The sequence below is a fragment of the Gadus macrocephalus genome, chromosome 9 (assembly GCF_031168955.1).
Source record: "Gadus macrocephalus chromosome 9, ASM3116895v1".
In the NCBI taxonomy this organism is placed as follows: domain Eukaryota; kingdom Metazoa; phylum Chordata; class Actinopteri; order Gadiformes; family Gadidae; genus Gadus; species Gadus macrocephalus.
In genome coordinates this window covers 10,077,518-10,100,624 of record NC_082390.1, presented here as the reverse complement: position 1 = coordinate 10,100,624, position 23,107 = coordinate 10,077,518, and the positions used below count along the sequence as shown (strand labels likewise).

At 47.4% G+C, this 23,107-nt stretch overlaps 2 protein-coding genes across 5 annotated transcripts in view; both read right to left on the bottom strand.

Moving 5' to 3' along the window:
* aass (aminoadipate-semialdehyde synthase) overlaps window positions 1-16,228 on the bottom strand; it is a 29,800-nt gene extending 13,572 nt beyond the window's left edge. For 2 of the 4 annotated variants that reach the window (XR_009527228.1, XM_060060614.1), the window contains exons 1-15: window positions 15,609-15,925; window positions 14,617-14,854; window positions 13,578-13,754; window positions 11,972-12,056; window positions 11,551-11,618; window positions 8,878-9,024; window positions 8,631-8,709; window positions 8,297-8,424; window positions 8,037-8,185; window positions 7,414-7,536; window positions 7,045-7,156; window positions 6,544-6,603; window positions 6,133-6,200; window positions 2,373-2,494; window positions 1,693-1,828 (exon numbers count right to left, since the gene is read on the bottom strand). Coding sequence is in view for 3 of the 4 variants with exons in the window: in XM_060060614.1 (XP_059916597.1) it covers window positions 1,693-1,828; window positions 2,373-2,494; window positions 6,133-6,200; window positions 6,544-6,603; window positions 7,045-7,156; window positions 7,414-7,536; window positions 8,037-8,185; window positions 8,297-8,424; window positions 8,631-8,709; window positions 8,878-9,024; window positions 11,551-11,618; window positions 11,972-12,056; window positions 13,578-13,754; window positions 14,617-14,844 (1,682 nt within the window). In the remaining variant the exon portion in view is untranslated. Of the gene's footprint in view, window positions 1-1,692; window positions 1,829-2,372; window positions 2,495-6,132; window positions 6,201-6,543; window positions 6,604-7,044; window positions 7,157-7,413; window positions 7,537-8,036; window positions 8,186-8,296; window positions 8,425-8,630; window positions 8,710-8,877; window positions 9,025-11,550; window positions 11,619-11,971; window positions 12,057-13,577; window positions 13,755-14,616; window positions 14,855-15,436; window positions 15,926-16,103 lie in introns of those variants that run through there. The other 2 variants (XM_060060615.1, XM_060060613.1) reach the window with 2 other exon arrangements.
* Window positions 16,229-18,869: 2,641 nt separating this feature from the next.
* fezf1 (FEZ family zinc finger 1) lies at window positions 18,870-22,444 on the bottom strand. Its single transcript, XM_060060631.1, has 4 exons — window positions 21,125-22,444; window positions 20,820-20,954; window positions 19,777-19,909; window positions 18,870-19,404 (listed from the first exon to the last, which is right to left on the bottom strand). Exons 1-4 carry the CDS (start codon window positions 21,938-21,940, stop codon window positions 19,163-19,165), a joined length of 1,326 nt encoding a protein of 441 aa, XP_059916614.1. The 5' UTR covers window positions 21,941-22,444; the 3' UTR covers window positions 18,870-19,162.
* Window positions 22,445-23,107: the final 663 nt, after the last annotated feature.

The window sequence follows — 23,107 nt, the reverse complement described above, 5'->3', positions numbered from 1 at the left end:
ATGATAGAGCTTGAATCGGGTTAGATTAAATAATCTCGGATATAAATAACAATAATCGGGTTAAATAACTTCACATGGTGTGTCTGGTGTGTTTCCAGCATTCGTAGTGTTGATCGGCAGAGAAATAGTCCGCCAAGACGTTGAGGTTGCTTAGCAACCAGAGACTCTGTCCATGCAAGTGAACGGAGCGTTCACTCTTCAATCAAACCAAACATCCTTCACATTCACCGAGTGAACATTATGAAAGTAAAATGCACATTTCTCGCTAAAAATGTTTCCATAAACGCATTTAATGGCGTAACTATGTTACTATTTCCACCCAGAATAAAGAAAGATGTCGGCCGTATGCTTCTGTGCAAGGGTCACTACTCTCTGCCAGTGACGTCGGGTCAAGCTCCACGCTGATTGGCTATTGCGGCTAAGTATCACGCGTATGAGCGTAAGAAGTTAAATTTTTTGAACTCCTCGCGTACGCGCGTATATGTACACGCGTATATGTACGCGCGTATATGTACGCGCGTATATATACGCGCCTCATACGCCCCCATAACGCGAGTAAAATGTTGCTTGGTACGCATGATACGCGTGTACGCACCTCATACGCGCGTAAACCAATGCTTCCCTATGGAAAAATTGACGATTTTATACGCGTGGTACGCGGGTAACGCGTTTGGTGTGGCCGTACCTTAAGGCTCACACTGATTGGTATTCAATTAGCTTTATTTTTTATGTGTGTGAGTCTGTGTTCTTTTCAAATTTTAGTTAGGTTTATAATTTAAAAAGATGTGTTTGGCCCATTGTTGCAGGAGATTTCATTTTTGAACAAAGTGTCTTATGTAAAAAACAGTTATGCTTTGGGCATAGCAACCATGTTTAGTGTTTAAGCATTAGGCAAAAATCTGTAAATAAATTGTACAAATTATATTTGCGTTGTGGCATTTTTTGTTTAAATATTACTATACAAAAATATACAAATCTGTAAATGAAGACACAAAAGGCAAAGTTACAACACCAATAATCCCATCTACAGTAATACACAGGACTGTTTGAATAGGATTTAAGTGCATATTCTCCTCTCAAAGTGCACCAGATTCATGCATTCCAATGTAAAGGGTACAAAAAAATTCCGGCGGGGGGGCATGCCCCCGGACCCCCCTAGAGGGATCGGGGACCACACCACCGCTGCTGAAAAAAAATCCTGCGGGAAACACTGTATATATATAAAAACAATGCAAAACATTTAAGAAGGATGCAAATTAGGCATTACCAATTATAATACAAACACATTTAAAACACATACAAGCTTCGGGTCCAATGTTTCCAGAAGCAAGAAGAATACCTTGTGTCACCCTGAGAAACATCAGTTAGAGACACAATAATTGAGATATGGTCGAGATATACATGGGGATCTACCTGATGACTCGGTGGTGGTCCCTGACCATATTATTATTATAAAATATATACATGCACACACGCACAGTATATATATATATATATATATATATATATTATAACATGGGGGTCGACCTGCTGACCAGGTGGTGGTCCTTGACCATATATATTTATATAATTTATTATTATTGTATATATTTATATTATAACATGAGGGTCTACCTGATGACCAGGTGGTGGTCCCTGACCATATATATTTATTATTATTGTATATATTTATATTATAACATGAGGGTCTACCTGATGACCAGGTGGTGGTCCCGGACCAGCTGGTCCAGCCGCCCCTCCTCGCCCCCCTGGCTGATGTTGAGCATCACCGCGATGGTGTTGGGGTACCGGCCCGCCAGCTCCTCCGCCTGCTGCAGCATCGCCGACGCTGCCACGGAAACCGTCGCCACGGAAACAAGACACAGGGGTGAGCCGACAGAAGAACACAGAGTTGCTCAGGATTCAAGGACCAATTCAACGAGAACAACTGACAAGTGAAGAGGTCTAGAGCGGCCGCACGCTTTGTGGTTTCGTGTTCAGATGATACTGATGTCTGTTCTGTTCAACTCATTTCCTGCTCGGGGACCTTTATGAAGCAGGTTGTGTTTCTATAAATAGAGTGGCTAGGAGCACACTACTAATGGTGACATATTATACCACCAGGTGAGAGTGGGATTAGCCGTTAGAAGCCGTTTTGAGAATCTGCCTCTTCTGACGTCACAGGTTGACAGGTCCACCTAGATGTATGACGGACAGATGAGCCACGTTTGCTACAACGGCTTGTAGCGTCTACTCACACTCACAACTGGTGCTAAAATATGTCACCTTTAATGTCATCATGAAGTGACCAATACCAGCCTGGGATTCCTTATGAACACATGAATGAATGGGTGAACACGTGAATGAATGGATGATCCAATGCTCCTCCTCACCCACAGTGACCTGGGTCCCTGGGTCCCGGGTCAGGTACTCCACCACGGGGCCGGAGACGTAGCCAGAGCCCAGGATCAGGACCCTCTTCATGCCCTCCTTACTCAGGATCTGAGCCTGCTCCCTGGAGACCCCGAGGATTACAACACAAGGGTTAGACCCCCAGGATTAGACCCCAGGGTTAGACCCCCAGGATAAGACCCGCTTCACCCCCTCAAACCACAACAAAGTCTTTGAGTTTCTTTAACAGTCAAATACATTTTCATGTGAATCTTTTCCATTTATGAAACAAACCATCTATATTCAGACACTTAAACTAATATCGGAATATTTTTGAATGCTCATTAGTTATATTTTGTTAGCACATTAAAGCTCTTCTTGTGCTCCGGTATTAATTAAACACTTTACAAAGTTGAATATTAAGTGTGGAGTATATATATATATATATATATATATATATATATATATATATACACACACACACATACACGATACACATACATACATACACACCACATATATATATATAATATACACATACATAGAGACATTTATAGGAAACTGAAACGAATGGCAACAACAAATCATTATTTATTCTTAGAAATGCGATATATTTAGGGCATTCTCTGATCTGAGTGTTTATAATAATGATGATAATAATAATAATAATAATAATAATAATAATAATAATAATATAAAAAAAAGGAATTGAATTTGTAAACGGTTTATTCAGTAACGGAGCAGAAACCGTCCGAATCAGGACGTATTGAATTCAATCGCAACATATGATGCCGCTTCCAAACCGGCTCGTGGCACGAGAGATCTGCCCGGTATAGATTTTTTTAGACTCCTCAAGCCGTGTAACGTAAAAACACGGGTCTAAAAATACAGCGAAAAACGAGCCGTATGAAGCAGGTCGGCGTTTACAACCGCGGTGCGGCCGCTCCACCGCTCCATTAACCCCGCCGATAAGCGCTCCATTCACTTCACATCCCAAATGCTTTAATACCGACCTCAGATGAGTGTTGTTCACGGAGTCGTCAGACATAGTTAATTTGCTCTTGACCTAGCGCCAACATCCTGTGCTTTTCAAAGTAAAAGTTTGGACGACAAAGTGCAGTCGTTTTGCGTTTCATACTGTATGAAACTAACGACTACACACACACACACACACACACACACACACACACACACACACACACACACACACACACACACACACACACACACACACACACACACACACACACACACACACACACACACACACACACACACACACACGGCTTTTTGGTATCTTGAGAGCTTTGTATAAATGTGATTAATTATCATGTATGAATAACACATGATAATAATTAATCCATTGAACAAACTAACTTTTACATATATTTTGTGTATGTCTTTTAGCGGCATCTATTCGAAGTAAAATTTTGGAAGAGAATTAAAGTTAAACCAAACAACAATGTTGTCATCTCTGATGACTTTTAAGATAGTTAATCTCCCCCCAGACACACTCAGACCCCCGCTCCCCCTCGACACACACACACTCAGTCAGACCCCCTCTCCCCCTACACACACACGCACAGACACACAGAGACCCCCCCCCCCCCCTCAGTGCTAATTGGACAGGACAGGGCACACGTGCAGAAGCTATGTTAGCACAGTCTTAATTAAAAAACAACTTGGGCCCCACTCTACATATCTTAAGAAGACTTAAGTAGTTTTACATATCTTAAGAAGGCCAAGTGAAAGAAGAGGATTATGATCTAGCATCGCTTGTCTGGAGAGAAAGGAGGCGACAGTTGTTGAGACGCTGTGATGTCCCCAGTGTCCCCAGACCCAGGGGTCAGCGGACCAACGTCCAAACGGCCCCTCATCAGAGCTTAAGGCTTACACAAGGACCTTAAGCCTTTTACAGCCTCCAGGCTCTTCAACTGTTACCCACCAGAGGAGCCAAGGCCGGCCTACAGCCTCCACAGAACACTGGAGAACACCAGATTACTGGAGGAACATCTTATAGAAGATTACAGGAGGAACATCTCCTTTTAGAAGATAACTGGAGGAACATCTCCTTCCAGAAGATAACTGGAGGTACGTCTCCTTTTAGAAGATAACTGGAGGAACATCTCCTTCCAGAAGATAACTGGAGGTACGTCTCCTTCTAGAAGATAACTGGAGGAACGTCTCCATCTAGAAGTTAACTGGTGGAACATCTCCCACTAGAAAATAACAGGAGGAAGATTTCCTTCTAGAAGTTAACTGGGGGAACATCTCCTTCTAGAAGACATCTGATTGGGGCGATGGAACCTTCCAGATTGAAATCATCTGATTTCTTAGAACTAGTGCCGTCAAGCGATTAAAATATTTAATCGCGAATAATGTCATAGTTAACTCTCGATTAATCCCCCTTTTTTTTATTCTAAATATCCCTTGATTTCGTGCTGCTAGCCTTTTAGTGAGATCAGAGAGTGTTGAGAAGGACAGTAAGAAGAGAGACCCGCAGTGGTAGGCCTATCGTAAATCGTCAATAGCCCAGGCTTTTATTTGTTTCAATCACTGAACTTTCGAACAAAACTCTTGCTCAGCAAAGATGGGAAATACTTTAACATTTATTATTTAAATGAATTTAATGAATATTCCTACCATACGTAGGCCTATACACATTAACAGGCTATCGAATAACGCCCGCACACACACACACACACACACACACACACACACACACACACACACACACACACACACACACACACACACACACACACACACACACACACACACACACACACAGTGGCGGAGTGGTAATCGGGAGAATTCCCGGTGGGCCGTTAACGTTTCGGGGCTGTCGGGCTGATTACTGCGGGATAACAATATTGCGTTTATTAAAGTTCCTTGCAGCGCCGTCCGGCAGCCTGAGCTCTGCCCCCGCAACCTCTCACTCACTCAACAGACACAACGTCGCAACCAAGTCAATTTTGTTGAGAGGGGAGTAACCGAGGGGCCCCTCCCGAAGTGGGACAGCCCAGGTGGGCCTTGAACTGCGATTGGTCAGAAGGACGTAACAGCATTGAACTCTCGTGCAGGCTCAAACAGAGTGACACTCAAACACACACACACACACACACACACACACACACACTTTTAAGGAGTTTTTCTTCAACCGCTCCGTATCCTTGCTTGCCCCAAGAAGTTTGTGCGGCGTGCTTGTTGTTTTGTTTCCGGTGTAGCTAGATCTGGTATGGTGTTGTAGTTTTTCTAACGTGACTAGTTGTTGCTAGACAGCAGGTGAAAAAACGACAACGTTTGCCAAGCCAAAATAGCGTTAATCGCGCAATCAAAAAAGGAAAGCCGTTAATTACGCGTTAAACTGACAGCACTACTTAGAACCATTTATAAATGTTGTGGCAATGTTTTGCTAGCTTTTAATATCAGTTTACATCTCAGAAGACACGACGGGGGGGTGAGAGCTGAGGAGCACACAAAGCAACACCACGGGCGGGTTAGCAGGACTAGCACCAGCTACCAGGTCATGCTGGGAGCTAAACGTTAGCACTGACAGCCTCACACAAACTTTACCTGTGGTGTTATCTTTACAGCACTCATCGGTCGCATTACAAAGAATCGTTGAGTCAAAACATGTTCGTTTTATAACCTTTGTAACTCAAACTTAACAGGTTAAATAAAGAAGCAGACACTGGGATTAATCAACGTACATTCTATCATAGATAAATCGGACCACATGTAGAGTGGATAAAGTCGTACCTTCGTTCTCGCATCTTCTCGATGTACTCAAACTTGGGGGTAAGTTTCCCATTGGAGGTGATCACAGCCTGAGGATGAACCACAACAACGTCTTTCACTAGAACCAGCTAACCGGTGGAAAGTAATAACACTGATAATCACTTTTCAGCATCTAGCTTTCCTTGTGAGAAAGGTTAGGGTTAGGGGGTACTTCAGGGTTAGGGGGTACTTCAGGGTTAGGATGTACTTTAGGGTTAGGGTGTACCTACGGGTTAGGGTGTACCTCAGGGATAGGGGCTAACATAGGGTTAGGGAGTACTTGAAAGTAAGGCTGTACTTTACGGTTAGAGTTTACTTAATGGTTAGAGAATACTTAAAGGTTAGGGAGTACTTTAAGGTTAGGGGGGTACTTTAGGGTTATGGGGTACTTACATCTCGGACCTGCGGGCTGAACTCCTCCTGGTCTAGCGGCCTCGTTGCGTCGGACGGCAGCTGAGGAGGACCAAACCGTCAGTTAGTCAAAGGTTTTATTTAGAGCCTCAAGTACACACGTCCCAAAGTGCCTCACATTGGTTCTAACAGTCAACAATAGCAAATAAACGGGCTTTGAACTACAAGTTTAAAACACAAAACAACTTGTGCATCCCATGTCTGCTACTGCCAGCTGCCATGCCGGTACCGGAAGGTTTGAAATCGCTTTTTTAAGGTCGGTCGGGCTATTCCAACACCCAGCCACCGACCCAGCATAAAGGGGATTCTGGGTAATGTCCAGTGGGTCCGACCACACAGAGAGAGGAAAGTACCAACTTCCAGAGAAGAGCGAACCTTCTGCCAGACACTCTAGGAACAAGGGGTGGGTCAGACCATGAAGAGCGGACTGTACCATCTCCTACTAATCAAGGGGTGGGTCAGACGATACAGAGAGGAACGTACCATCTCCCAGATGTAGGGGAAGAGCCGGTCTCCGAAGTACTCTGTGGCCTCGATGGGGAGCTGGGCCGGGAGGTTGTCGATGGAACACATAAGGATCCCGTTCCCCTCCACGCTGGACCAGGACCAGGTTCAGAACCAGGATCAGAACAAGGACCAGATATTAGCGGGTCCACAGGCTCAAGAGATTTACTCAGACATGTTGGAATTTTGAACACATTCAAACACCTAACCCCTACCTGTTCTTCAATGACCAGTCTCTGTACTGTCTAACCCCTAACTGATAATTAGTGATCCGTCTCTGTACTATCTAACCCCTACATGATCCTTAGTGACCTGTCTCTGTACTGTCTAACCCCCAGCTGCTCTCACCTGTCGTGGTCGATGTGTGTGTCCGCGTCGTACATGCAGAAGGGTTTATCGATGGTGGTGCACTCAGTCATGAACCCAATGGAACCGCCAGGGTCCGCCGAGATATCACATATAGCCAGCAGTCTGGAGGGAGAGGGAGAGAGGGAGGGAGAGAGAAAGAGAGAGAGAGGTAAGATGATGATAGTTGTAGTGTACCTGTGCTGTGCTTGGGAGATGTAGTTCTACCTGATTTGCAGTTCTACCTGAGTTATAGTTAACCTGTGCTGTGGATTGGAGTTGTAGTTCTACCTGGGTTGTAGTTTACCTGAGTTGTAGTTCTAACTGGGTGTTAGTTTACCTGTGCTGTGGATGGGAGTTGTATTTCGACCGGAATTGTAGTTTACCTGCGTTGTAGTTCTACCTGAGTTGTAGTTCTACCTGTACTGTGGATGGGAGTTGTAGTTCTACCTCAGTGTTAGTTTACCTGTGATGTGGATGGGAGTTGTAGTTCAACCTGAGTTGTAGTTTACTTGGGTTGTAGTTCTACCTGAGTTGTAGTTCTACCTGAGTTATAGTTCTACCTGTGCTGTGGATGGGAGTTGTAGTTCCAGCTGGGTTGTAGTTCTACCTGGGTTGTAGTTTACCTGTGCGGTAGCTCTGGCCAGCCCTCGGTGGCAGAGGAAGAGGGCGTGACCGGCCTCAGCAGCTTCTGGGCATCAAGCCGTCGCAGCAGGCGGGGGGTCTGGGGGTCCCAGTAGATGCCGTTGATCAGACAGGTGGTGTACGGCGCCACCTGTAGTACGGAGGACACATAGGAGATGACTCATGGTGGGTGGGTGGGGTCAGTAGTACAAAGTAGGTCACTGTTCGGGGGGGTCAGTATGTCATGGTTGGGGGGACTCACACTGGTCCTGAAGTGCGAGGTGTAGCGCTCAGGGTGGTACTCGTATTCCAGCGGGTCGTAGACGCCGTCCGTCTTCCTCATCAGGTGGTGGTGGCGGCTCAGCACCGTGGCGTACACCTTGGTCATGTCTGACAGGAAACAGGAAGCAGGAAGCAGCGTGAGCAGGGGACCCAGCACAGCCCACCTCCACAGGCCCTGGGGTGGGGGTCCCGGTCTACGGGGTCCCGGTCTCGGTCTACGAGGTCCCAGTCTACGGGGTCCAGGTCTACGGGGTCCCGGCCTACCCCCTTCCCCTGACCAACCGGTACCCCAGTGGTCCAGCCCTGATCCGTACCTCCGGTCTGGGACACGTCCTTTAGCTCGGGGGGCTCCACGTACTCCACAGGAAGCTCGTTCAGGATGTCCTGGGCGCCCTGCAGGACAAACAGCGAGAAATGAAGACGGAGGGACGGGCCATCAGGAGACTCACACATTGGGGACACACGGCTGGACTGACGTGGAGGGCCCGGGCTTTCTGTGATCATGCGAAGGGGTGGAGCGTTGGGAGGATGCGGGGCGGAGCGGGGCCAGCCCTGCGTTACCTTGGAGACGTTTCCTGTCCCTGTGAAGCAGAAGGTGATGGGCCCGACGGACTTTGGCATGAGGCCCATGGAGATCTCGTAGCCACAGTCCCGGACCGCCTGGACCGCCTGGCTCACGTTGCGGTAGTTGTGGGCCATGCCGATGTGCTGCGGACAGGAACAGGAAGTGAGCCAGAGAGGGGGAGGAAGTGATGCGGTAAAGGTGATCAGATCCACCAGGATCTAGACCTTCACGAATACTGTTAGATGATCACATTAGTGTTAGATGATGACATAAGAGTGTTATACGTTGACAATAGAGTGTTATATGATGACAATGGAGTGTTATATGATGACAATGGAGTGTTAGATGATGACAATGGAGTGTTAGATGGTGACAACAGAGTGTTAGTTAATGACAGTGTTAGATGACGACAATAGAGTCCTAGATAATGAAATTAGAGTGTTAGATGATCAAATTTGATTGTTAGATGATCACATTAGTGTTAGGCAAGGCAAGGCAACTTTATTTATGAAGCACTTTTCATACACGAGGCAGACTCAAAGTGCTTCACATATAAACATTGTCATACAATAAAATAAAATAATAGATAAGTAAAAGAAAACATAGGCAAAGAAATGAGTAAAATAGAAAGTGCAATGTATTTAAGATCAGATGAACAGTCTCTGGTACCCACGTCGGGACTCCAACCCGACCTAAAGGAACTTGGTACTTTCTCTGGGACTCCACCCCGGATTCTAGTCAATTTCTATTCTAGGCTAGGACTCTATTCTAAGGGGCCACTCACACTAGGGCTGCGGCCCCGTGCCCAAGCTCATTTGCATACTAAAGTCTAGAATGTTTTGCTAGTGTGACCACGCCATCCGTAGTCCAGCAAGGAACAGCCCCTTGGCCACGGAACACTTGGGAGAGGTGTGCCGTGGCCAAAGTACAGATGCTAATGAGATGACACGCGCACACGCGCGGATACGCAATGTGAGCTGGATGACGTAGTCCTTGCGCGACCCTTCTTTCTTTATAGGTCCATGCCCTTCTTCCCCACAACAATCATTGAAACAATGGTGGCAAGCGGTTCACAAGTGGGTTTACGTTGGTGCGATAGTGAAGTCGAGTGTTTACTTGAAATTTGGGCAGACGACAGCATTCAGTCGCAGCTGGACACCACGCTTGGGGATGACGTATTTATCGTATTACGACGTGATGACGTATGTATGAAGGAGCAATCGTGCCCAGGCCACGGCCTTTGGGAGCAGTGTGACCACGGGCCAGCGGGGGGAGTGGGGAGGGGGGGAATCGTGCTGAATCTTCCTGCAGCACGGAACAGGCAAACTTGCCTAGTGTGAGTGCGCCCTAAGACTCTAACCCAGATTCTAGGACTCTAACCCAGACAGACGTCGGGACTACAACCCAGACAGAACTCAGGTCTTTCTCTGGGACTCCAACCCGACCTAAGGAACTTGGTCCTTTCTCTGGGACTCCAACCCAGATTCTAGGACTCTAACCCAGACAGAACTTGGGTCTCAAACCGTTATCCTTTCTCTCTGGTATCAGATCATGTATCTTTCTGGTAAAAATAGAAAATAAAGGGAAAGTTAAAAAATGCATTTTAGTAATAAAATAGAAAATAAAGGCAAAGTTAAAAAAAATGGTCTCAGAAGATCTAAGTGTTCTAGAAGTCTTATGTAGTGGAAGCATATCAGTTAAATATTTTGGGCCTAAACCATGCAGGGATTTATAGGTTAGCAACATGATTTTAAAATCAATTCTCTGACATACAGGAAGCCAATGTAACGATTTAAGAATTGGTGTAATATGTTCACATTTTTTGGTCTTTGTTAGAACTCTAACAGCAGCATTCTGAACAAGCTGAAGCTTCCTTAAGAGTTTGTTTTGGGAGACCTATAAGGAGACCATTGCAGTAATCAAGCTTACTAGTGATAAAGGCATGTACAAGTTTTTGTAAGTCTTCGGTGGACATGAGTCTTGCTACATTTTTAAGCTGATAATATGCAGATTTTGTAACTGATTTGATGTGACTGTCGAAATTTAAATCAGAATCCATGATAACCCCTAGATTTCTGGCTTTGATTGAGATTTTCAGGGACAGAGAGTGAAGGTGTTGGGCTACTTTAAGCCTTTCCGTTTTAGCACCAAATACAATTATCTCTGTTTTGTCCTCATTTAGTTGTAGGAAATTTCGGCACATCTAGTCTTTCACTTGCTCAATGCACTGGCACAGCAGATCTATGGGCCGATAGTCATTTGGTGATAGCGATGCATCGATTTGCGTGTCATCAGCATAGCATTGATGGTCAATATTGTTATTTTGCATGATTTGCACTAGTGGGAGCATGTAGATGTTGAATAAAGAGGGTCCTAAGATCGAACCTTGTGGGACTCCACATGTCACGTTGGTTGATTCTGATACAAAGTCGCCAATGGAAACTAAGTAGTTCCTATTTTGTAGGTAGGACCTGAACCAATTTAAGACTGTGCCTGAAAGCCCCACCCAGTTTTCTAACCTGTCCAAAAGTATTGTATGGTCTACAGTGTCGAATGCAGTGAGGTCTAGTAGCATTAGTATTGAGGTTTTGCCAGAGTCTGTGTTAAGACGGATGTCATTAGATGATCCCATTAGAGTGGTTTCAGAGGCGTGCTATGGGGTTCCTCACCATGAAGGGGGTGTTGTGGCCCAGAGCGAGGAAGCGGAGGCCCAGTCCGTGGAGAATATTAATCATTCCTGCAAAATAAGGACGTTAACGATAAAGGACAATATACCGGTGATGTGATTTTCTTTCTCTCTCCCCAGGGCCACGCCCCCTCCTCTACAGTCCATGTGACAGCCTTCCTCTCTCTCTCTCTCTCTCTCTCTCTCTCTCTCTCTCTCTCTCTCTCTCTCTCTCTCTCTCTCTCTCTCTCTCTCTCTCTCTCTCTCTCTCTCTCTCTCTCTCTCTCTCTCTCTCTCTCTCTCTCTCTCTCTCTCTCTCTCTCTCTCTCTCTCTCTCTCTCTCTCTCTCTCCCCCCCCACTGGGTGTTCCTCAGGGTTACGGATCGTCTTTAACGCCTGCACAGCCAATCAGGGGGCGCTGGTACCTGCCACGCCCGCCCACTGGCCGAATGCCACGATGCGGAAGCCGTTGGCGTCCACCATCTTCTCGTAGTCGATCAGACGGACCTCCTGCAGGGACAGACACAATGGTTACCATGGCGATCTCTGCAAGACCCTCACACCGACCCCCATGTACTTGGTATCCCAGAACTACTAGTGGGGGATGAACCCCTAACCCTAGTGAACCCCAACACTTGAGAAAGGGAGACTCCAGCAGGCCTTGAGGTTTCCTCTTCAGACTCTGGGGTTTCTATCCCGGTTATTGTGTGGGGCACTTGGCTGCAGGAGAACAGTGTGACCTCGACGATCGGCCAACAAACAAACGGCTGACGGGTCGTCTCTTATCGGTCCGGCAGGCAGCGATCCAGCTGGTGGTTCAGGGGCACGAGGGCTCTGGGGAACAATGACTCACCACACACGCCCTATCCAAACACAGCTAGCAGTAGCCAGCGGCTAGTCCACGTGTTCACGTTAGGGTCCAGTTCATCCGAGAACCTTTAAGGCTACAAATATGTATCCGAGAGGCCAAGTAGACGCTTGCTTTACTGAAATTTATTTCAGGAGAACTGGAGTGATTCTGGAGGAATCCTGCGGCCAGTGCAGCGTCCCGGCCTGTAGCCTCAGGGCTCCAGAATCCAGGGCCAGCTGGCCATCCCCTCTGCACCCGTAAGGAGGGCAGTGCTCACCAGAACCTGGAAAGCCTGCACACTGGCCATGCATTTGGTAGAAGGCCTCCTACCTTCTCCAGAAGCCCCCCTACCTTCTCCAGAAGCCCCCAGCGGTCCGCTTTCTCCTTCTCTGGCTCTAGACGCTCAGCAGACTGTAGCGAAACTCTACAAAGCACGACTACTAACGTTACTGTGAGGCCCAATACGTTAGCAGCAGCTGTCTGTTCCTATGATAAACACTGATTATTAAAGTGAAGATGCTGTAGGCTATTTAATGTTTTTAAACGGTTTTAATCACTTGAAACAAGGTTGCTGATAATATTGATAGGGAATAAAATAAAAGTAAGAAGTGTGTGTGGGAGAGAGAGTAAAAATCAGTTAGTTTTATTACAGGGAAGCACGATGAGGGGATGGCTAGAGAATAGTGTGTGTGCGTGTGCGTGTGCGTGTGCGCGCGTGTATGAGCCACATGAGAAACTGACAGAAAAGCACTGTCTGTCTGAGAGAAAACTGTCTGGCTGTTTAACTAGGGAACTATTTGTTTATTTAAATGTTCTGTTATCTTCATAAGAACAACCTGCTATTTTTTTTTTTTTTTTAACTTAAAAGTAAGATAAGTAAAAGTTTAACATTTCAGTTCAGTTCTTGTGTATTCAATTTTAGTGAGCCATTTATTTGTTTAAATTGTGTTACGTTGCAAATCTGATAAGCTGTTGTGTTTATTCAACATATGCTTAAAGGCATTTAAATGAAGTTAAGTGTTGGAGTTTGTATTATTCAAAATTTTGACGCCAATATTTTCCCTTTTTCTGTAAATTAATATCGGCTCCAAATATCGGTTATCGGCCCCCTTGACTACTAATAATCGGTATCGGCCCAGAGAAAACCATATCGGTCTATCTCTATTCTGAAGCTCTCCTACCTTCTTCAGCAGGTCGTCCAGCAGGCCCATGTTGGCCTCCTGGGCCTTGATTGTGTGGGAGAAGAAGGCGTAGGTCTTCCTGGGGAACACCTTCTCCTCAGGGGGGCGCTTCACCCCGATGATAAGAGACGCCTCCGAGATGTCCTCCTGGATCACCGCCCCAACCCGCTCGTAGTACTGGAAACAAACACAGCCTTACCCCACAGTACTGGAAACAAACACAGCCTTACCCCACAGTACTGGAAACAAACACACCCTTACCCCACAGTACTGGAAACAAACACACCCTTACCCCACAGTACTGGAAACAAACACACCCTTACCCCACAGTACTGGAAACAAACACACCCTTACCCCACAGTACTGGAAACAAACACACCCTTACCCCACAGTACTGGAAACAAACACAGCCTTACACCACAGTACTGGAAACAAACACACCCTTACCCCACTGTACTGGAAACAAACACAGCCTTACACCACAGTACTGGAAACAAACACACCCTTACCCCACAGTACTGGAAACAAACACAGCCTTACAACACATTTCTGGAGACAATCGCACCCTTACTCCGCAATACTGAAAAAATACACCCCCTTACTCTGCAGTACTGAAAACAAACGCACCCTTACTCCGTAGTACTGTACAATATAACAAGTACATAACGTTTAATCTCGAAGAACATCTACTGCTTATGGTGGTTATAAATGAAACTATCATAAATGTTCAGTATTTGTTTCCCTGCATCTCTCCTTATCGTTTGCATGATGAGGTCATGATGAGGTCATGATGAAGTCATGGCTGATGAGTTCATGATGAGGTCATGTCTAATAAGGTCATGATGAGGTCATGATGAGGTCATGTCTAATAAGGTCATGATGAGGTCACGTCTGATGAGGTCATGCCTGATGAGGTCATGATGAGGCCATGGTGAGGTCATGGTGAGGTCGTGATGAGGTCATGTCTGTTGATGAGGACACGATGAAGTCATGTCTATGAGGTAATGATGAGGTCAAGGTGAGGTCACGGGGAGGTCACCTTCTCGTGGATGGCTCTGCCGTTGGAGGGCTGCACCAGCACCGTGTGTCCGGCGGCGGTCAGCTCCTTGACATGTCGGGGGGCCAGGGGGGCGCGGCGCTCCCAGGGGTTCAGGTCCTCCCGCCGGATGGCTACCACGGCCCGGTGCTCGTAGCGCCGCTGCCCACCGCCGGCCCCCCGCTGGGCGGGGCGCCGCAGCCACCCAGGGGGGGCCAGGAAACGCAGCATGGTGCACAACCTGCAGGGGGGAACACACACACACGTCACATTGTTACACACAACGTCACATTGTTACCCACACAGTCACATTTTTACACACACAGGGTCATACACAGTGTCACACACACCATCATATTGTTACACACTGTTACACACACACTTGATTAAGACACTGATGGGGTGTGGACTCCCCAGGGCAGTGTCCTGGGGAGTCCAGGTATGAGGAGGGTCTTCATGGAGACCCCTCCCTTTAGACCTGGAATAGACAGCAGTGGTCCTCACAGTGCGTGTGTTGAGGGGGGGGGGGGGGGGGGTATGAGGTATTAGATATTAACGGACATCACAGAATATTCCTAAAGAACCCAAAGAAAGGGAGGTACTGTACCCTGGGTTATATATTTTTCAAAATAAGGGACCCTCAAATTGAAAATACATTTGCCAATAATTTTTTTGTTAAACAACAATTCCATCAGCCATTATGTTTGACGTGTTCGAAGAAGAAAGATTTATTGCATATTGAATTGCATATAATTCTAATTTGTTTAACCTTGGCGACTTTTCTGCGTCAGACTCACGTTTAGTTTCCCACACTATCGATTACCTTCAGATCCAATCCCTCCAGTCTCGCAGAAACGTAGAAGGTTGTCAGCGGTGTGCTGGATGAGTGGAGAGCTTTACGCACTGGTTAGTTTGTGAGTAGCACTATAACTGCAGGGCTTAGTACTGGTGGTTAGTTCCCATGAGTGCAGCGAGGGGGAGGGAAACAGCCCTACCGTGCGGGCTGTTTCTAAATGCGGATCGGTTCCTCCTTGACTCGAGTCTGCAGGGTGACACAGCGGGGATCGAACGGCGCCTCCAAACCAGACCTTAGGGCGGCTTTACGCACCGCGCGTCACCGACACGCAACGGGAGATCCGCCGTGAGAATGAAATCACAAAGTTTCTGCTGAACCAACAACTACCTGCAAGGGGGACAGAGGATCTACCGGGAAGGGAGTCACTTCGGTGTTACTTTCAGAAGAGAATTCTGTCCAATCAGTGTCCAGAGGTCCGGCTCGGCCTCCTCACGTGCTGACGTAAACCTGCCGGCGTCGCACGTTGATGACGCTAATGACGCGGACCGAGACGACCCTACTCTAACTTTAAGAGACAGATAAAGGTTAACGACTGAGGCAAACACAGCCGTGAAACCACGGCGAGGCGGAGGAAAGGTGCTTTTGTGGACTTTAAATTGGACTTGACGCTCGTTATTTGCCAGTAAGCTTTTACCTGCGATGTGATTCTAATCTCAGGCAGAATTTGGATGATGATGCTGCATTCCTTTCATTCCGCTGGTTACCGTTCACCTCTACCAGCCTTGACAAGCGCCGTCCTGCAGCGCCGCGAATCACGTAGGCCTACTGCACATGCGTGTTCCACTGAGCCGACCCATGTTATGACTATTGATACTGTGATATGAGATTATGTGTTTCATGTAATTGGTAGTTTGTTTCTTGCTAATTTAAACCTTAATCGTAAATAGAGAAAATGATCAAACTTAGTATATGGATGAAACTGAAGCAATGTAATTCTATTAAAGAGGGTCAAAAGCAATAGTATAAATTATGGTCTCAAATTAACCTCAAAACAACGTTTCCTAAAAAGGGATTAAAGCATGTTAGAAGTCAAATGAAGGGATCATATAAACCTTTAACCGACGGTCAGAGGAGCCCAGACCCTGATGAGGTCACATGGAAGTTCTGCTCAGAACCCGAAGCTCATGTCTGGTTCTAAGCAGAACCCTATCATCTCTGGTTCTGAGCAGAACCCTATCATCTCTCTGGTTCTGAGCAGAACCCTATCATCTCTCTCTGGTTCTGAGCAGAACCCATCATCTCTCTGGTTCGGAGCAGAACCCATCATCTCTCTCTGGTTCTGAGCAGAACCCTATCATCTCTCTCTGGTTCTGAGCAGAACCCATCATCTCTCTGGTTCGGAGCAGAACCCATCATCTCTCTCTGGTTCTGAGCAGAACCCATCATCTCTCTCTGGTTCGGAGCAGAACCCATCATCTCTCTCTGGTTCTGAGCAGAACCCATCATCTCTCTCTGGTTCGGAGCAGAACCCATCATCTCTCTCTGGTTCTGAGCAGAACCCATCATCTCTCTTTGATTCTGAGCAGAACCCATCATCTCTCTCTGGTTCTGAGCAGAACCCTATCATCTCTCTGGTTCTGAGCAGAACCCTTCATCTCTCTCTGGTTCTGAGCAGAACCCCACGCTCATCTCTTTGGTTCTGAGCAGAACCCATGATCTCTCTCTGGTTCTGAGCTGGTTCCACACTACCATCTCCAGGAACACGGAGGTGAGCATCAGGGTTCTGCTGACTGAGAGGCATATCCCGTAACATTTAGCGCAGACCTGATTCCAACTGTCCAAACGTATCGTTCTTTGCATTCAACAAAGGATTTCTACATGTTCAAAAGATCAATAAAGACCAACCGACAGATGGGCGATGACCACAACGTCTAAAAGGTTTCTCTGGAGGGGAAGATGTGAGCGATCCTGGACCCGCCGTCTCTCCGTTCAGCTCAGTGTAGAGCGGTAACTCTGTCCACCCATACCGAAGGCTGAACACCGTTGGAAGAAGCTCAGTCAGAAACACCCACTGGGTCTCCAGTGCTCATCGCTGGTGAAACACACCCGCCTTCAGGGTGGCTGCTCACACTCTTCTGCTGCAGAGACATCTCGTACTCAATGCTTTATAGTACAATACAACTAGGTGGTCAAGACTTTAGTTTAGATTATATATTTACTAGGTTGTACTGTACACAACATGTTATAATATAAAGTACTTTCTGTTTTTTTTTAACCATGGAGGCACTGTAAGGGCATTAAGAGGGCACTCATTGAGGCACATTGTCGAATTTTCTTGTTCTGGAGGGCTCATCGTCATAATTTATTGTATGAAGGGGCACCAGAGGGCACCCAATATTTTTTTTCACGTGTAGAGGGCAGCCAGTAAGGCACTTTGTCTCGTACTCGCCCCCGAGTCCGCCACTGGCCGTTGATAGTAAAACGTGCAGAAGTGATCAGATGGTTGACCGTCAGGGATCTGGACGTATTCAGGAGGGCCTCCTCCGGTCTGCTGCGTTCCACTCAAGGTATTATGGGATGGATTCCAATATTTCCTTTTGATCATTATCCGAGTAATTCACGGATCTCCAAATCGATGTCCCAGACCCGGAAGTCCAAGGTCCGGACTAAATCAGACCTCCGTTCCTCACGTTGTTGTTATCGTCATAATAAAACACGAGCATTATGATTATTATGATAAAATACTAAAAAAAAGATGATTATTTCTATTATAAAACACGAAGGTTATTATTATTGTTATTAGGCCTATTATAGAACACTAAAATTCTGATTCTGATTATTATAATAAAACGCAAACATGATAATTGTAATACAACATTAACATTATGATTATTATAATAAAACATTAACATTATGATCATTATAATGATTCCTAACATTTTGATTAGCCTATTATAATACAACATTAACATGATTATTATTATGAATCCTAACAATTAGCATTATGAATGTTATAAAAAGGTTTGAGTTCCAATATTAAGACCGTTTTCATAAAGGAGGGGACGAGGGTAAACCAGGACGGAGAATTAATAGGCTACGAGTAGGACCGAGCCTATGAGTCGGACCGAGCGTCTGGTTGAGTTTGAAGCATATGCGCCCCGTGTTGTTTAAACGGGGTTAGTTGATTTGTTTTTTATTTAAAAGTTCCCCAGTAGTTCAATGGTGACTCCAACCTCCCAGGCGTCCACACGAGGGAGCAACACACCGCGAAACACAAGGAGCCCGACCAGACCAGACAACATCCCATCAGACCAGACCAGACCCGACCAGACCAGACCCCATCCCCCACGACCAGACCACCAGAGCAGACCACACCGGACTGGCTACGAGGACCAGGATCTCGTCATCAGAACATCATCCCGTGTTCACTGAGCGGTAATAACGACACGCGGTTTCATGATTTAAGGTTTAAGCATTTATTCAACCAGGGTGTGGACACACGTTGTGTAGGTCGGTCCTCAGACGGTCGGGTCTCCGGTGGACCCCCTTCTGCATCTCAGAGTACAACGGTGGAACCACTTCAATAAATAGGAGAACACTTCACAAGAATCCTGAGCTGGAGACCAGAACGAACCAATGAGGGGAGACCGCGGGGGGTCCAGGTGACGTCTCGGAGGTGGGGGCCCCAATCCCGCGGGGCCCCCGCGCGCTCTGCGTAAATATGTGTGATCTCGGGGTGGGGGAAGGGGGGGCTCACTGCGTCTCTCCCGCGCTCTGCGGGGAGCCGGAAGACTCGTGCAGTTTCCGGATATGTTTTTTCAGGTCAAAGTTCCGGCAGAAGCCCTTGCCGCACGTGGGGCAGGTGAAGGGCTTCTTGTCGTTGTGCGTGTGCATGTGGAAGGTGAGGTTGTACACCTGGTGGAAGGCCTTGCTGCAGATGGAGCACTTGAACTGCTTCTCCCCGCTATGCGTCAGCTTGTGGTTCTTGTAGTTCCCTGCAGAACAGACCCGAGATCAGTAAAACAGACCTGAGTTCAGTAAAACAGATCCGAGTTCAGCGACACAGATCTGAGGCAACACTACTAAAACCAGAAGGTCAAACTTAATTCTAAAACCAGTAGATTCAGTCTAAATACTAAGACCTACCTAACCTCATAACCTAACCTAATAAATTATAATAGAGTATAAATACTAAAACCAGAAGGTAATTTAGTCTAATCTAGATTGTTAGCATTTAGACGCTGGATTAGATTATGTTATTTTAGGTTCGGTTCGGTTAGGATCTGTTAGTTTGATTAGATTAGGTGAGGTTAGGTTAGGTAAAGTTAGGTCAGACGGGTGTCTGTCCGGACCCCTGGTGAACGCACCTTTCTGGTGGAATCCTTTCCCGCAGAACTCGCAGACGAAGGGCTTGTATCCCGCGTGGATGCGCGTGTGCGTGTTGAGCGTTGAGCTGCGATTGAACGCCTTCCCGCACTGGTGGCATTTATGCGGTTTTTCCTAAAGAGGAAAACACGCGTGAGCAGGTTTGAAATATCCTGACAATTTATTAGAGAGCAGAGATTAACTCTTTAAATACCACAATTATACAACTATCTAACCATTAGTAACATTATTATTAATAAATAATAATAATATAGCCTATCCAACAACAAACAACCATCATCAACATCATCAATTAGTAATAAATAACAACAAATATACATCTCGTTATAATAATACATCTTATTATTTTAATAGTAGCCTACTTCTCATTATTATAATAAAGAAGCTAATTATTATAATGATACATGATATTATAATATAATAATATATCATATTATTATAATAATACATATTATTATAATAATGCATCATTTTATAATGATAATGCATCTTATTATTGTAATAATACTTCATGTATTTTTACAATAATAGGCCTACATATAATTATTATAAATAATACGTCTCATTATTGTAATAATACATCTTATTATTATAATTATCTTATGATATGAGTATGACTGAGTGACTCCTGATTGGCTGTTGATCAGAGTGACAGCAGAACTCTCTACAACTCGATGGTTCATTTCAGGTCATTTTAGTTCCGTGAATGAGTCTCGGAGGCCGCAGACGACAGACGGTTCCGCTCTTCCGTGAAGCCTAAAGAGCCGGGGTCGGAGGCTGCTGTCAGCCACTCCGGTAACGGCTCTCTGACGGTTCTCTGATAGTTCTCTGACGGTCGTCTAACGGTTCTTTCACGGTCTTGACGGTTCTTTAAAAGGTTCTCTAAAGGTTCTTTGAGAGTTCTCTGACGGTTCTCTAACAGTTCTTTATCGGTTCTCTCAGGGTTTGAAATATTGGACAGTAGAATTTCTCTAAACTATTAAATATATATCTCTATATATCTATATATTCTATAGATGTTTACCTGAGTGTGGATGATCTTGTGGCGGCAGAGCGTGCTCGCCTGCCGGAAGCCTTTCCCGCACACCTTGCAGACGAACGGACGCGCGCCGGTGTGCACGGGCATGTGGCGAGTGAGGTTGTAGTGGGCGTTGAACACCTGGACAGGTAAACACGGAATAAGAAGAAGAGAGGGGTGTGTGTGTTCGTTTGTGCGTGTGATTCTATGTGTGTGTGTGTGTGTGTGTGTGTGTGTGTGTGTGTGTGTGTGTGTGTGTGTGTGTGTGTGTGTGTGTGTGTGTTTCTATGTGTGTGTGCGGGGGCCCTTACCTTCCCGCAGATTTCGCACGTGAACACTTTGGACTTCCCGCCGTTGGCGCACGAGCCCCCACCGAGTTTGGCGGCGCCTTTGAGCATCTTGTCGGACAGCAGGTGCGCGCGGTGCAGCTGCAGTTCCTTGAAGCTCGCGTCTCCCGTTGCGTGACGCTCCGCTTTGCCCTTCTCCGCGAGGAAGGCTTTGTGGCGCGCGTGGTGCAGCGGCGCGTGGAAGAAGTAGGAGGCCATGGGGTGGAGGTTCACAAGCCCCGCGGGGGGGCCGGCCGAGGGGAGGGCAGGGGGTGGTGGGCCCGCGGGGGTCTCCCCGCAGTTAGACAGGTAGCACGCGGCGGTTGCGGCGGTGTCCCCCAACGCGTGGAACGACGACTGGTTGACCACGCGCGGCCGAAAGAGTTTGTACTGTCCCCCCCCTAGCTCGGGCTGCTCTTGCTTGTAGTTCAGCCCGACGCCGTGAAGGAAGTCGGCGGCGTGGCGCACGGAGCCGTCGAAGGGTCCCGCGTGGTCCAGCCCCCCCGCGAGGTTCACCAGCTTGTGGCCCGCGTCGTACGCGAGCGGCACGAAGGGCAGCACGCAGTGCAACGCAGCGGACGGCGGCTGCTTCCCGTCCCCCTTCCCCGCGTGCGCCGCGAACAGGTGGGGGAGGAACGGTATCGACCGCGCGGGTTCCGGGGTCTCCCGCGCCATAATCCGTTCGATCGAAAACGCGAGTGGCTTGCTGGAGGTGAGCGCGCGGCTGACTCCCGCTGGCGCACGGGGCATCGCGGAGGGCGAGCCACCGAATATTCCCGCTGAGCGGCACAGCGCGTCCATGATTAGAGTCTCCTCCTCCGCTTCCTGTCGGCGCACCGTGAGCTCTCCCGTTTACCGGCTCAGTGCCGGGCGGGGACGGACGTCATCTGGAGCGTGAGACCTGCGCGTCGAAGCGTCGAGTGGTCGAAGCCCCCCTCGCTGTTCATGCGCGTCGAAGCGTCGAAGCCCCCCTCGCTGTTCCCGCGCGTCTACTTCTCCTCGCGCGTGCGGTTGCTGTTGCTGTTGTTGTCGTGGGACTAGCGGCACTTGACGGCGCGGCGGGAGCTCGCGGTCTTTAAGGAGGAAAGTTAAATGGATAATTGGTCAATTCCACTTCCACTCGTGACCGCGCGAGCCGCTGCGATGGGTCGCGGAGGAAGAGGAGGAGGAGGAGGAGGTGGAGGAGGTGGAGGAGGAGGTCCTACAGGAGGAAGAGGAGCGAGACACTTCTTGTTCCACTGGAAGGCATTTGGAGAATCCAGGGTCCCCTCGCGACTCCGTGCGGTTTTATTTTAAATCGCGCGACACGACAGACGCCCAGCAGGGGGGAGGGGGGTGTGGAGATGGGGGGGAGAGGGGGGTCAGCGCGTGACATCAGATCGAGACGTTCATTCTTCGAGACGAACCAAAGCGGTCCGAGCGCTTCCGTTACGCACCGCGCGTAAACTGACGAAATGAAGAGAAAGATTGCGTTGTTTTAACCACCAATCACAGCTGATCTTATCGGATAACACACTCACACGCGCACACACACACACACACACACACACACACACACACACACACACACACACACACACACACACACACACACACACACACACACACACACACACACACACACACACACACACACACACACACCAGCTCTCCGCGAGGCCTTATTATTTTTGATTAAATCGATAGCCTGATCATAGAGTTTAATTCATATCGACACTCTGTGATGGAGAGCTGTGCACGCGCCTCCAGTGAGGCTGTCAGAGAGGAGCGAGCGTTCCTCTTCCTCCTCTCGAGCTGAGGAGATCAGAGAGTCCTGCCGGCCCGCCGGGAGAGAAGATGTCGTCTTGAGCCAATAAGAATCAGAGCAGGCCTCGAGCGGAGTTAAGGTAGGCCGTCCTACTGCCACGCGCCGCGCGCGACGCCGAGCTTATAATTTGTTGGAATTGAATTAGGAAATAAAATAAATAT

Coding starts and splice junctions, on each gene's coding strand:
- fezf1 (XM_060060631.1), bottom strand. CDS start 21,940: ATGGACGCGCTGTGCCGCTCAGCGGGAATATTCGGTGGCTCGCCCTCC. Junction 20,955..21,124: donor CGTGCGAAATCTGCGGGAAG/GTAAGGGCCCCC, acceptor TTACCTGTCCAG/GTGTTCAACGCCCACTACAA. Junction 19,910..20,819: donor ACAAGATCATCCACACTCAG/GTAAACATCTAT, acceptor TTTCCTCTTTAG/GAAAAACCGCATAAATGCCA.